Source organism: Protopterus annectens, chromosome 3.part1 (assembly GCF_019279795.1).
Source record: "Protopterus annectens isolate FY-2018-M chromosome 3.part1, PAN1.0, whole genome shotgun sequence".
NCBI classification, from domain to species: domain Eukaryota; kingdom Metazoa; phylum Chordata; order Ceratodontiformes; family Protopteridae; genus Protopterus; species Protopterus annectens.
The window spans coordinates 105,424,257-105,438,816 of record NC_056732.1 but is presented as its reverse complement, the minus strand read 5'-3'; the positions used below and the strand labels follow the sequence as shown (position 1 = coordinate 105,438,816).

At 39.4% G+C, this 14,560-nt stretch overlaps 1 protein-coding gene across 15 annotated transcripts in view; it reads left to right on the top strand.

Annotated features, from left to right (window-relative positions):
- The window catches only part of DTNA (dystrobrevin alpha), a 1,617,970-nt gene that overhangs the window by 1,489,493 nt on the left and 113,917 nt on the right, over positions 1–14,560 (top strand). For 8 of the 15 annotated variants that reach the window (XM_044066623.1, XM_044066631.1, XM_044066622.1 and 5 more), the window contains one exon: positions 13,701–13,757. The exons of the other annotated variants lie outside the window; for them this stretch is intronic. In XM_044066623.1, the coding sequence (XP_043922558.1) occupies positions 13,701–13,757 (57 nt within the window). The remainder of the gene's footprint in view (positions 1–13,700; positions 13,758–14,560) is intronic. 15 annotated transcript variants of the gene reach the window in all.

Genomic DNA, 14,560 nt, shown 5'->3' with positions numbered 1-14,560 from the left:
ACTCAGCCACTGAACAGATTTCTTATTTGTCTGTAATGAACCACAGTATTCACCCTACAATTTGCCAAACTCACATTTATATGTTTGTTACTCTTGGATAATACTCTTTCAGTGTTCATTGCTTGTCTTCCCCATGACCTATGAATCATCTATTGTACATGACTAGATAGAAACATCATTCTTCATTATTTGAACAGCTGGTAGAACCCATTCAGTTTGATTCACTGAACTAATAATATTTGCTTTTCTAATTTTCCCTTCATCAGTTCTCTCTTTCTCGTCACATAACAAGGGGTAACTGTTATGAAGTTTGTGGAATAATTTGGATTCACCAGAATGGTGGCATTTAATTCATGCATCATACCTAGTTCTGTACCTCTCAGCTGTTATAATTTAATCTTAGTGCAATGATTCTTTCGATTTCACATTTGTCTTCTAAATTCATTGATTTTTCTCCATTCAGTTAGAACTCTCTAAAGGTACATGTATCATTAAAAAATGAATTAAGGCTAAACAATGATTCCCTGTCACAAATTGTATAAGGTCTGATGTTTGAAGAGTGTGTATTCTGAAACTAATAAAGTGTTCCTCTTTCTAAGCCCACTTATGATTTTTAACTGCTAATGATATGATTTTGATTGACCATAGGTTGACAGGTATGCCTAGCTCCTAAGACATTTCAGCATGCATTTCATTCAGTTGTTCCAGTGAAATTAACACATGATTCACAAGCTTTATTTGTTGCCAATTTAATATAATATTTTGTCACAAATTTCTCCCACACAGACCTACTCCTTCTCTCTTCGCAACAGCTAATGACATTAGTTCCTTTTGCTTTTCATAGCATATCAGACATAATCTAGCACACTAGTGATGCACTCTGTCCAGCATGCATTTAAGTATGGTGGCTTGCAGCAACATCTTTGGAAACATTGACTAAACAGTTTTTCAGATACAATTGACATTGCTACCTCTGTATCAAATTGCATACTATTTTCTATCATTGACCTGAATACTAGATCTATGAGTTGTTCCCTTTGTTATTTGACAATGAAAGCATTGCCAGTTCTATTTTTCAGACACATGCTTATTTTCTTTTCAGAAAACCTTGCATTAATTAAATGTGTCTGATTTCAGTGGTGATGACCAGCTCTCTTTATAACAAATGATTGTAGCACTTCACTGCTATCAAGTTACAGTATTATAACTTGTGTTTTTATTATTGGAGTAATAACCTTTCTGGTTTGCTGCCTGAATGTTGATGTTATGTGCTGTGCTAATAGGTATTTCATGCCTCCTCAACTGCTGCATATCTCAGTCTGCTATTTCCATAATCACTGAAGTTTTCAAATGCTGTTGAAATATTACACTCCATTCAGATAGCCTTCTGTGTTAAGGTTCACTACAAGTACCACTTCTAAACCTGTCTCTTAGTGCTTCATCTCATATTTATCCCAAATTCACTGCAATGCACATCGCTTCAACTCAGCACTATACTGTATCACAGTTTAATTTCCCTTCTGACTGCAGACACTAAAGCATAATCTATCTACTGCTGTCAGTGGTGTAGGTTCAAAATCTTCCTGTAGCTTTTCAAAAATTGCATATAGCTTTCATTTTTCGGTCTCAAGGGCTGACCCAAGTTATGAAGTGCCCACATATATGGAAACATACATCCCACACAGTACAATTGCACATGCTTATCTTCAGGAACGTTGTCTGTAATGAAAGGTGTTCAATTTTTTAAATTCATTCTGGCCACAGATCCACAGTTGGCTTAAATGTGTCAGTTCTGCCAACCTAGTTTTTCTTGTTTTATCACATATCCAATTCTTTTATTGCATCAGCTTCTCTTTTTTCTTTTTGGTGTATTGTATCAAAACCAAACACACATGGAGACCATATATACTATTTAGATTCAGTTCTTTATCTGAACTGTGAGGTAATGCACAGCCTGGCTTACTTTTACAGATGTCTCTAGAGATACATGCAGCAGAATAGCAAGGCTCAATTTACTCCACAAATTTGGCTTGTATATTTATTTGTTTGAGAGGTGACCTCCTCAATGTCAGCTATGACTGGAAATGCCTCAGATGTGGCATTCTGCTCATTTATACACTCATTCTCTCTCTCTGTATATGTACACACACACATACACACACACACACACACACACACACATATATATATATATATATATATATATATATATATATATATATATGCATACATATACAGCAACCAGTGCAACCACCATGACTGTCATAAAATTAAAACTTTAATATTTTATTGTATTAATGTTTTAATTTTATGATAGCCATGGTGGTTGCACTGGTTGCTGCCATTTGTTATATACACACTAATATATATATATATATATATATATATATATATATATGTGTGTGTGTGTGTGTGTGTGTGTGTGTATATATATATATATATATATATATATATATATATATATATATATATGTATATACACATACATAGAGAGAGAGATTTATATTTATTTTATTTATTGCATCAACATATTCTACATTCCTCAGTGGTTCTTTAACAGATGTATAAGATAAGGAGGCTACTAGCTGGTAAATTACATACACAGACCTGTGCCCTTTTTTTGGCTGATAGTTTTTTCTTGAATCTTGGTATCCTGGTCACCAGGTCCTTCCCCTCTCTATTTCCCTCCTTGGGCTCACTTCAGTCCCCTACCCTACCCCCAATTCCCACACACCCGCACTATTTCTAAACTTATATCCAACTAGCCACTCCCCACTTCACTCTCAACTAATCATATCACAAAACACCTTGTCCAGACCCACTACATGCCTGTTACCCACACATCATAGCACAGTTACATACTCCCACTACACCCATCATTATTCTAGTATAATGCTATTACTCCACACTTCACTCCTTATTTCTCCTTCAGCACAATAAGCACCCAAATCACCACATCCCCTCTAGCAAATTCCTAACCCAACAATTACTACTCCCTCTATACAATCATCTCATTTACCTCACTTAGATTTCCAATACATCCTCTAAGTCCTACCTGTATCTCTCTATACCAGTTTATTAACCTCTTCTAATATTACTGTACATTACTCTACCCATGTCTATATCACACCTTCCTCACCTCAACAGTGAAACCTCTCAGTAAACTTGTATACATACTATCCTTAAACATTTTCATTACTATGCTTTTAGTATTCTCTTATTACCTAACCTCTTTCCACATTTAGTTATACAGTGTTTATACCCCAACACATACAACCTTGCAGCTCCATTATCCAACACCCAGCAATCTTGTCATTACTCCCAACCTATACAACACAACCGACATAGGTTACTTTATGAACAAGTTTCTCCAATCTATTCCAAAATCTCAAACCTCACATAAACACACCAAAATCCTATCTAAACTCAACAAACTCTGCTACATTTCTCCATGCTGTTAAAGCTCTCTGGTGATATACACCCTAACCCAGGCCCTAAATGTGATCAGCAAAAGAGCAACATTCCACCACTGCATCGCCTACAACTAGGACAGCAGCCTGTTCTAGTAGCTCTAACCTATTAATCATTAATATGAATTACAGGAACATTGTAAATAAAATACGCTAAAAACATGACAGCCTATCTCTTTACTCCCCAGACATTATAATCTTTACAGAAACCTGGTTAAAACCTGATATTACCAACAATAAAATTCTTCCTCAGGTTATAATATACACAGATGTGGCAGAAAAAACAAGCATGGAGGAGGTATAGCCCTACTATATAAGCGGAACATAAAAGTAGAACTTATTGAATCAAGCTTGCCTGATTTTAACAGCACTAAGGTACTATTTACCAAACTAGAAATATACCATAACACATATCTAACCATAATAGCTTCTTATATTTCACCTGGCAATAATTCCAACTTAAGTGAAGACTGTGATATCAATAACTTTCCGACAAGAAGCCATCATAATGGGTGACTTTAAAACTGACTGGCATTCCTACAACTCTGGCATTCCCTCAAACTATATCAACCTACATGGCTACACCCAAGTCATCCAAGCCATAACAAGAGTAGACAAAGTAACCAAAATAAATTTGATTCTGGATTGGATTCCAATTTATAAACCTACCCTAGCTTACCAGTTGGGTTGTCTTCCTGATACCATTAGTTATCATCTCCCAGAATACTTAATTAGACATCATCTCCACCCCCATAGAAACACTACCTATTGCATATTCACAACAAAAAAAAAAGACTTCAGTGCTCAAAACTGTAACATAACCTTACATAACTGTAACTGGACTCCTCTCAAAAGCCTTCCCCTTGATACTGCTGTGGACTATTTTAACACCACTTTCCTTAACATATTAAATAACCTTGCACCATGTAGAACTACTAGAATAAAATTCAGTTTCATCCCTTGGCTAACAAACCAAATCCTTACTCAAACTGAGAGACAAAGCATAGACACACTATCACAACAACAAAACTCAGGCCAACATAGAACACTACAGACAACTTCGAAATAAAGACAAGTCCCAAGTCAAAATAGATAAAAAAAACTTACCTATACTAATATATAACAAAAACATTTACACAACCCTACAAAATTCTGGTTTGCCATAAATAAACTACTTCACCCAGGTCAATCCTCCACCCCTACCCCATCGATTACTAACAGCAAAGATAACATAGCCACACAATTTAACTTCTTCGCAAACATCATATAAGAAATTACCAAGAACCAGTGTAAGGGTCCCCCCTACTAAACTATTTCTGCTTTGAACCCATCCAAGCTCAAACCATAAAAAACTACTCACTAAATTAAAGCCCACAACTCTTGCAGCCAGCAGTCTGCCCTCTGAATTCCTAAAACTACCAGCAGATGCCATTGCCTACCCAGTCTTTATCCTCATCAGCAGGTCTCTATCCGAACAATACGTTCCAAAAATTTGGAAAATATATAATCCTATTGCACAAAGGTGGTACCTCCATTGAATTCTCAAATTATAGACCCATAGCTATCTTATCACCCCTTTCTAAAATATTAGAAAAGTGTATTCATATGCAACTTTTCAACTACATTTTATCTAATAACTTCCTGTCTAGCACACAGCATGGATTTTGACTGAATCATAATACCACAACCACCCTGCTCAGCTTCACCAGTTCCATGTTGGTTGATGGACCTGGTGAAGCTGAGCAGGGTGGTTGAGGTACTATGGCAGTCTGGAATGCCCCATTTTCTTGGACCTATCCAAAGCATTTGATGTGGTCTCTCATCAGAAACTTCTTAACTAACTTTCCAGCTTAAAATACAGTCATGCTTCCCTGGTATGGTTCCTCAGCTACCTAACTAACTATCAGCAAGCTGTCAAATGGCAACATGATGTTTCTGCCCTTTTACCATTTACCATGGGGGTTCCCCCAACAATCAATCTTAGGCTCCCTACTTTTCAGTATATTCACCAACAGGCTCCATACAGCACCTCCTCTAGCCTCCATTGTACAGTACGCTGATGACTCCACTGTCATCTGTTCTGCACCTATGCTAAATGAACTCAATACAAGGACACAACAGTCCTTCCTGTTAATTGAAGCCTGGTTATCAGAATCACAATTAATCTTGAACCCATCCAAAATGAAACTCATGCTTTTTCACACCAGGGAACCATGTGACCTCACTACTCCATTCCAACTGTACTCTACCAATAACATCATAGTAATGACCGTAGACCAAATAAAACTATTAGGTGTGCTAATAGACAATGAGTTGAAATTTGACATACATCTATCTCAGTCAGTCAAGAAAACACACATAAAACTAGTTGCACTGTATAGACTTAAGCCATTTCTCACTAATAGCACAAGACAGGCAATAGCCAGGACTCACCTACTATCCACCCTACTTTAAGCCTTCCCCATTCTAATCAGTCTACGAAAAAGTAAAATGGCCAAACTAGAACCCTGGTGTAATAAAATTGCTAAATTTGCCATCAACTGCCCCTACAGATCTCACCACTGCTCTGCCCTATAACAACTGAAATGGCTACAACTACCCCATTCCCTATCATATAATCAAATTATTATGGCCCACAGACTAATTCACCAACCAGAAAAAAATTCTGCTTTTCACCAATTGCTCCTATCCTACTCCAACACTCAAGTCCTCCAATCCAATAATAAATCCTTACTACAAGTATCCAAATCCAGCAATGTAGTGGGTGACTCTCTATACTCGAACTACATTGCTAAAATTTGGAATAGTATTCCACATTCAGTTGTAACTTTGACCAACCTATCTCTGTGTAAAAAACATCTCAGGACCTATCTCACAAATAAATGGATGTGCCCATGCACTAGCGCAATTTAACTCTACCTTCCACAACTAGCTAACCAGCATCATTACTTTGCAATCAAACTAGCCCTTCCTACCTAAGCAAACCTATTAAAGATATATAATATGATTGTATATAACCAATACTGATACCTGTAATACAGCAGCCACCAGCTAACTTCTGTTGTATCATACTTTGGTAGTAGCTTTGAATGTTCTATGTATAATTGTATGCGATCACATATTTGAATATGAACTTTGTATGTATCATTTTGTATAACTGAATGTACCTATATAGGTTCATAGGTTCATAGGTTGGTACTAGGCTATCAGCCCTAGGGCCTATACAAGCCTAGCCATAACAATTCCCTGGATGTTTCTTCCCACAATATTTACTTCTCTGGACCCCTGTCTAGCAGGGCGACTGACATGATCCCCGGGGTGAATTTCCTATCTCCCATCCAATCATCAAGGTTCCTTTTGAAAAGGGCCAAGGAGGCACTCTGCTTGACATGTATGGGCAGTCTATTCCAGAGTATGGGGAGTCTCTGGGTCAGGAACCAATCCCTCCAGCATGTTTTGTTCATTATGATTGCAAGGTTTAGATCCCTGGAGCGTGTGGATCTGAGGGATTGGGATTTCTTTAAGTGGAGCATGTCCAACAGCTCAGGGTTTGACATGGCTTTGCATGTTAAACAGAGATTGCCTCTGAGTAGACGATATGCCACAGAGTATAGCTGGAGTTTTTTTAGACGGTCAGCATATGGCATCTGCTTTAGGCCTGTGATTCTTTTAGTGAGGTATTTCTGTGGCCTTTCCAGCTGTTGCAGATGTCTTGTGAGGTACATACTAAATGGGGCACTATACTCTATAATGGGTCTAATGAGGGAAGAGTACAGTGGGACAATGACCTCCTTTTTTCTGGATGAAAAGCCCTTAGTGATGAGGTGTGCCACATAGAAGGATTTCCTGACTTGTTGTGGCGATGTGGTTATGGAAAGTGAGACCACTGTCCACCTGTGTCCCTAAGTCTGTCATCACACCTTCGATGTTTAGTGTACTGCCACCTATGTGATAATTCATGGGTACATGTTTTTTACCAAAGGGGATAACTATATTTTTCTTGGCATTAAGCTTGAGTCCATGGCTCTGGCACCAGGCATCTGTTTCTGTAAGGCCCTTTTGGAGAATATCCACATCATTTGGGGATTCAGTAATGGCTCCCAGTTTGCAGTCATCTGCGAACTTTGTTAGCCAGAGTCCCTTAGTGTTGGCCTGTACGTCAGAGAAGTAGATGCCAAACAAGAGTGGTCCCAGGAGCTGGATTTGGAGTCATCTACTTTTACAGTCTGGGTTCTGTCAGTAAGCCAGTTGGCAACCTATCGAGTGACGTAGGGATTTATGCCCAGCTTAATAAATTTATCTCTGATTCAAGAGTGGGGGGTGGTGTTGAAGGCCTTGGCAAGGTCCAGATAAGCTGTGTGGACCGCCTTACCCTTGTCCACAGCTCTGGAGACTGATTCGAAGAAGTCAATCAGGTTCAGGAGACAAGATCAGCCCTTCACAAACCCAAACTGGGTGGGGTCCAGTGTTTGAAGGTTGCCAATGTCTTTGTTTATAAGTTCCATGATAATGCGTTCCATGCCCTTGCAGATCAGGCTCATCAGACTGATGGGACAGTAGTTCCCGGGATCCCAGGTGGATCCCCCCTTGTGGAGTGGGATAACTGTAGCTGTGCGCCACTCAGTGGGCACGAAGCCTGAGGTGAGGCTATGATTAAACATGACACTTAGGTGACGTGCCAGTTCATTTTGTAGTTCATGTAGTACACAGCCTGGGATGTCATCTGGTCCCATGGATGCTGTATTCTTAGCTTTGGAGAGTGCAGTTTCTACCTTTGTGGCCGTGATTACCGGAATTTGGCAATCTTTTGGTATTGAGATGGGTCCTTTAGGGGGTGAGAGGGGGGTGAAGTTGGCACTAAATCGATCTGCCAGGATATTGGCAATATCCTTGGGATCAGTATATTTAATGCCATTCTGTTGAAGCTCAGAACAGATCTGAGCATTGCCATTTAGATTTTTGACATAACTATAGAATGCCTTGTGGTTGTCTTTGGAATCTTTGGCAATTTTATTTTCGTAACTAGCTTTTGAGGATTTTTATGAGGGATCTCAGCTTCTTACTGGGGCTGGTGAGGGAGGTTTTTGCATCCTGGGATTTTCCTCTTTTCTGCAACAGTGTCTTCCTTCTCTTGTATAGTTTGTTTATAGCAGGGGACCACCAGATTGGCTTCCATTTTTTGGAGGAGAGCATCTTGGTTCTAATTGGGATGGAATGATTCATGCACGAGTGGATGTGCTTGTACAGTGCCTTTGTGTAAGATTCTGCAGTCGAACTTTCAGATCCCGTCTGCATGGGTGTCATGAAGTTTGTCACTTCTGACTTCAGTAGCATGACGTTGGCTTTGGAGAAGTTTTTTAAGGAGGTTTTCTTACTGGGAGGTGGAGGTGGGATGTGGATGTCAAGGGTGATTTGCTTATGGTCAGACCTGACCAATGGGGGGGTGACCACTGGTGTGGAGCATGTATCTCCCATGTTGGTAATGACCAGGTCTAGGGTATTGGAGCCCCTGGTGGGACAATGGATTAGTTGATCCAGGGCGTTGGAATTTATGAATTTCAAGAACCGTTGTGAAAAGGAGTTGGTACCTGAGTAGTTTTCCCAGTTAATGGCAGGGTAGTTGAAATCACCCAGTATTAGGGTGTTTGGATGTATCTTAATATTTTCCAGTATGTTTAGAAAGGTGTAGTGTGAATCTTGGGGCATGGTGGGGGATCTGTAGCAAGCTACAATTTGGTTTGCAGTCTTACCTAGTGTTAGTTGCACCTGGAGAATTTCAGATGCATTGTGTTGGGCAACTAGCCTGGAGGTATGAATATCCTTGGTGAATATGGACACTTCTCCACCTTTAGTGTTTCGGTCTTGGTTTTGTGGCCGAAAAGTGTGGTAAGAGTTGTAGCCTGGTATTGCAGGGGTGCTCTCTGGAGCCTTGAACCAAGTCTCAGTTACTGCACAGATATCAATGTTCTCCATTTTTAGGAGTGCCTTGAGAGAGTGCATTTTGAGGTTTAGACTTCTAGCATTGAGTAGCTTTACATTCAGATTTTGCATGCTTGTATCTGTTACGGTGGTGATTTTGTCCTTTGAACCTTGCCTAAAAAAGGCACTATAGGGGTTGCAAGAGCGTTAGCCAGTAACCTGAATCCCAGTGGTGACAGGTACAGACCATCCCTGGAAAAGCATTGTGGTTTGTCAGTCATGTCTTCCCAGGCAGACAGATACTGGATCCCCTTTGAATGACACCAGAAGCTTAGCCAATTGTTGAAGTCAATCATTTTGTCCTTATACTGTGGTATCATTCTAGGCAAAGACAGGATGCTACTCAGGGCTAGGGTCATACCTGCCTGGGCCACATGATCCAAGAGCTCTTCCATGTCTCTTTTCATGTAGTCCAGGGAAGTACGTCTCAAGTCATTCACTCCAGCATGGACAATGACAGAGTCGTATTTGTACTTGTTGTGGAGTGACGAGTGCATGCGTTATGTGGTGGATCCTGGCACCCGACAGGCAGCTGACTGTAATTTTCTCCTTGTTCAGCCTGGTGAGTGGGACATCAGTGTGCCATAGAGTCACCTATGACTAAAGTGTTAGGTACATTGTCTTGCCTTAGGGGCTGTTGTTGGGTGGCACACTGGTGTTGTGAGCTATGTGTCACTTTGGTTGTGACTGGTGTTTGTTTGCGTTTCAGCTTAGGAGGTCCTTGTTGCTTGGGCAGGTTAATGTTAAGGGCCTCCGCATATGTGGGTTTAGTGTTGCTATGTGTGGGTGTTGATGGTGTGGGTTTTAAAGGGCTATGAGTTGTTTGAGGTGTAGTGCAGGTGTTAACCTTCTCCCCTTGACTGTCTAGCACAACCTTGGCCAGAGAGAGGTTTGCTTCCAGTTTGGCTATGTAAGTGCATCTCTCGTAGGTTGTAGTGTTGGGTGATAGGAGGAGAGGGTTGTCTGTGTACATGAGGCAGTTGCCGCATTGCCCCAGAATGCCCAGATTCACCAGGTGGAAAGGCGAAATCACCGGAAGCTGACCCTTGGACATGCCTGTTTACGTGCTTTTTTTGTAAAGTATAAGAGCTGTTTTCCCTTACTTTTGCAACGTACTTTGCAATTATAGGCTGTTTAGTGCCTACGATTAATTTCTCCTTATTGACAAGGAGAGATGAGTGCTTGTATCAGTTTCAGGCTTCCTAGTGCTTTCCAGCAGGTTCTAGAGCAAGTGCTAGTCACAGGGGTTCAGATTTTAGTGCTACTACTGAGAAACCAGCTAATTCTAAGGGAAAATTTGAAAGCAGACTTTCTAGCACCTGGAATAGTTTAACTGTAGCCTCGCAGTGCTGCACAATGCGAAAAATGTGCAAACACACACGTTTTTAAGCCAGAAAGTTGAAAGGGATACAAATCAGCCCCCAAAAGGCTAATAAAATTACAATTTCAGAGCTGGAAACCACTCCTGTAGTTTTAGATAGGCAGTACAATGCTCACCACTCCCACTGGTAAGCAGTAGGACTTCCCTCTACTACAGCAAGGTCTGGATAGCTCTGAACACAGAAAATAAAGTCCTGAGACAAGCAAAGCCTGGGATCTGGACTGGCTAGCAAAGGTGGGAAACGAGCAAACAAGACAGTATTTTTGTTTGTTAAAACAGGCTAAACAATGCAATAAAACAGTAAATAAACACAGAAAAGGCTGACACACTTGAGTGTATAGTCCTAAATAGTAAATGCAATTAACACTCTGCATCTTCCCCATGTATTTTTTCTACTTCATATGGTGTAGAATTATATGTAATCACAATTTGAGTGGGAACATTTGGACATTCTGTGATGTTTAACTTTGTATGTATTTATGTGTTTTTTTTGTCTAGGTTTTCTCCCCGGGCTTCCGCTGAAAATGGGTTATGTCCCAGTTGAACTTTTCCAATAAACAGATGATAGATAAAATAAATATATTTAGAGGCACAGTATACTAACCTCGAAAAAGGGCATAGCAAAATTAATTTAAAATGGGTGGCGAAAGCCAAACACACTCTGGCTAGGCTTATAAATGCCCTAGGGCAGATAGCCTAGTATGAACCTATATACCTATATATATATATATATATATATATATATATATATATATATATATATGTGTGTGTGTGTATGTATGTATGTATCATATATCCAGTCCAAGTGTAAGGTGGACTTTTACTTTTAGCATACAAATAGTATGATGTCAGCAAAGGGAGTTAGAGGCCATGCTAACTGAAAGAACTTCCCATAAACTGTTCCAGTGACTGGTGTTAACAGTGTAACTAACCATGAGTAAATGTCAGTTAAATACCTCCAGCAGAACCAAGGTTAGAGTTGGGCACATGCTTATTGGTGGTTTCACTGAGGCCATAATCTGCTGTCTATAACACCATAATCTCCTGCTTTTAGGAGTTCTTTTTATGTACATAACTTTAGATGGGGTATCATATCTGCTTGCTGATATATTGTTATGAATGCGAATACATAATATTCCCATTTTCTATAGTGGTTCTTAAATATTTATCTGACATGGACGTTTCAATCCATGATCATTATTTAATATATTGTCTCTATCCCCCTCCCTCTAGAGAGTTTGCAGAGAGGTGTTTTTGTACTGGAGGACAAAGGCTCAGTTTAAGCTGACCCAAAATGGTGTACTTACCATAATTTCTGATGTTCTTGACCAGACATCAGAATTCAGTCAGGCAGCTGTCCTTCCTAATAACTATCCATATCTCTATTACACAGATGGAGACAAATATCTAGGAGTTGTAGACACTGACTGGAAATGGATAGCATTGCACAGTACGAGAGGGCAGAAGCAAAACGCAGCTGAAGAAGAATGTCATTGCTAACAATGTCAGCTATAAAAATGAAAATGTCTTCCTGCTATTATGTAGATGGAAAAGAGCTATTGTGTTTAAGAATATATCTGCTTCCAAAATCCATTTTTATGAGAAGGTGCAAAACAAGGGGGATGATCTACAAGAAGCAAGCTGAAGGGGTAGAAAAATGTATTACCAGTTATTAGGAAATATTACAGAAAGCTGAGGGTTAAACATTGAACAGTAGCCTCAAGAAATGTTAGTTTATGGTAAGAATAATGTAGGCCTTGAATGCCTTGCAAGAAGGAGTAGCAAAGTTTAGATGTATGGATAAGTTCAGAGATGCTTAGAATAGGTGATAGAAGGGTAGAGAGAAAGTGACACAACTTCATATGGTTAGATCCACCAGCAAAGCAAATCTCATATCTTAAGTGACATCCTCTAAAAATTCCACTCTCTTGTGCCCTAGAACCAAACAAGTGTAAAGGATTAATAGTAAAATTGCCCTTGGGATATCAGAACGTATGCTGAGTGCATCATTTGTCTGTATGTGTCATTCAAAGTCTGTAAATACAGCATACAGGAGCTCCCTGCTGGCTCAGTCAAGCTAGCAATTGCTGGAAGATTTAAAGGTCTGTACTTCAGTGTAATCCTAGAGTAAATCATAGCATTGGTAATCTCTCATTGATTTTCAAACCAAAGTAATGCTAACAACTGTATCTATTCTTTTGCAGCTGAAATTGCTGTTCAAAATGATCGCTTTAGATGCTCGTGCATTTTTCCAGTCAAATTATAGAGCTCTGCTAAAAATAAATCTGGTGTCATTTTTAGCTGATCTTTGTTTTAGACAGCTTTGTACTTTGGCAGTTATTGGCAAACATCAATATTGTCTTCTACTTTATTTTTGTTTACATTCTGCCTAGCATCTAGTCTTGTATTTATCAAAAAAAATATATTTTCTTATTGCCAAAGATATTTACGTTACCCCACCCTACATCACTTGCTTTGTTATTTCAGGTTTATGATATATTCGCTTAAGGAAACAGAACATGTCTTAAATGAAGGAGCCTCTTTCAACAAGTATTAAATACCTAACTAAATTCTGTGAATGGAATACAGCATGGTTAATTTGACTTGAAATCATTTGTCTTGAAACGTTTGAGTTATACTGAACACCAAGTATGGTGTATCTCTGCAGTTCCTTTTGTCATGTCTGCCTCTGTGTCTGTATTCTTTGTTAGGCCATTCTGCAGCAGACAGGCCTTGTCTCTAGCTGCAGTGTGCTTTTTCTGACTGTCAAACATGCTGCTGTTCCTGATACTAATAGTAAATTATGCTGGCCTGGGTAATCAGTGAATTAAGGACTGCTATGACTAAACAGCCGTACTTGCTTTCTGCAGAAGATGACAGTGGAGATGACGAGAAAGAACAGAAGCTACAGAATGGACAAGACAGGGGTAAGTCAGCGTAACCCAAGCAGTAGCTGACCCACACACCTCCCCTCTGTCCTGACTGCTTCTTTTGCACTCTGTTGTCAGTATGTGTCTATACAACACAGCATTTCCTGCTGGCCACTGTAGAAGCAAACGGAGCTAGTTTGCTTCTTTAGTAAACTAATTTTTAGCTGATTTATTAGGCATAAATCAATCAATAGTGCTTGCTATAGACTGGCTTGCATATGCTGTTGCATGGCTTGGCTTCAGAGTTGCCCAAGTAACAAAATACCCCCCCCCTCCACCCACCTTTAAAACATAGGTATCCAGTGACAGTATTTTGTTTGTAGTGGAGGCTTTGTGTATCTGGCAAGGAATTTTTTTCCTATGTTAAAAATAAGCCGTATACAGTTTTATAATTGATGTCCTCACTAACAAAAAAAGATAACAAGATATACCACACGCATAGCCCATTTAATTATTGCAGCCTTTTAATATTTAAATCACTGTCATGTAACAAATTGCTTTTATACAAGCAAGTCATAAAATCTAACCTAACTGTACAGAATAAAAGTATAATGCTTTCTGGATCACTGGAAACAAATGTTGTATGTCTGTCTATTAGAATAAGTTCAGATGTTTTTAAAACCCAGCATTTGTTTATTACATTTTATGTGTACACTGTATGGCCAGATATTGTTGCTTAAAATATAGTACAACTTTAGGCCTATAGAGATATGTTTATATGTAGCACTAAAGCAGATTGTGTGGTGCTGTGGTAGCGTTGTCGCCTCACAGCAAGACGTTGTCCCGTTCGATTCTCAGCT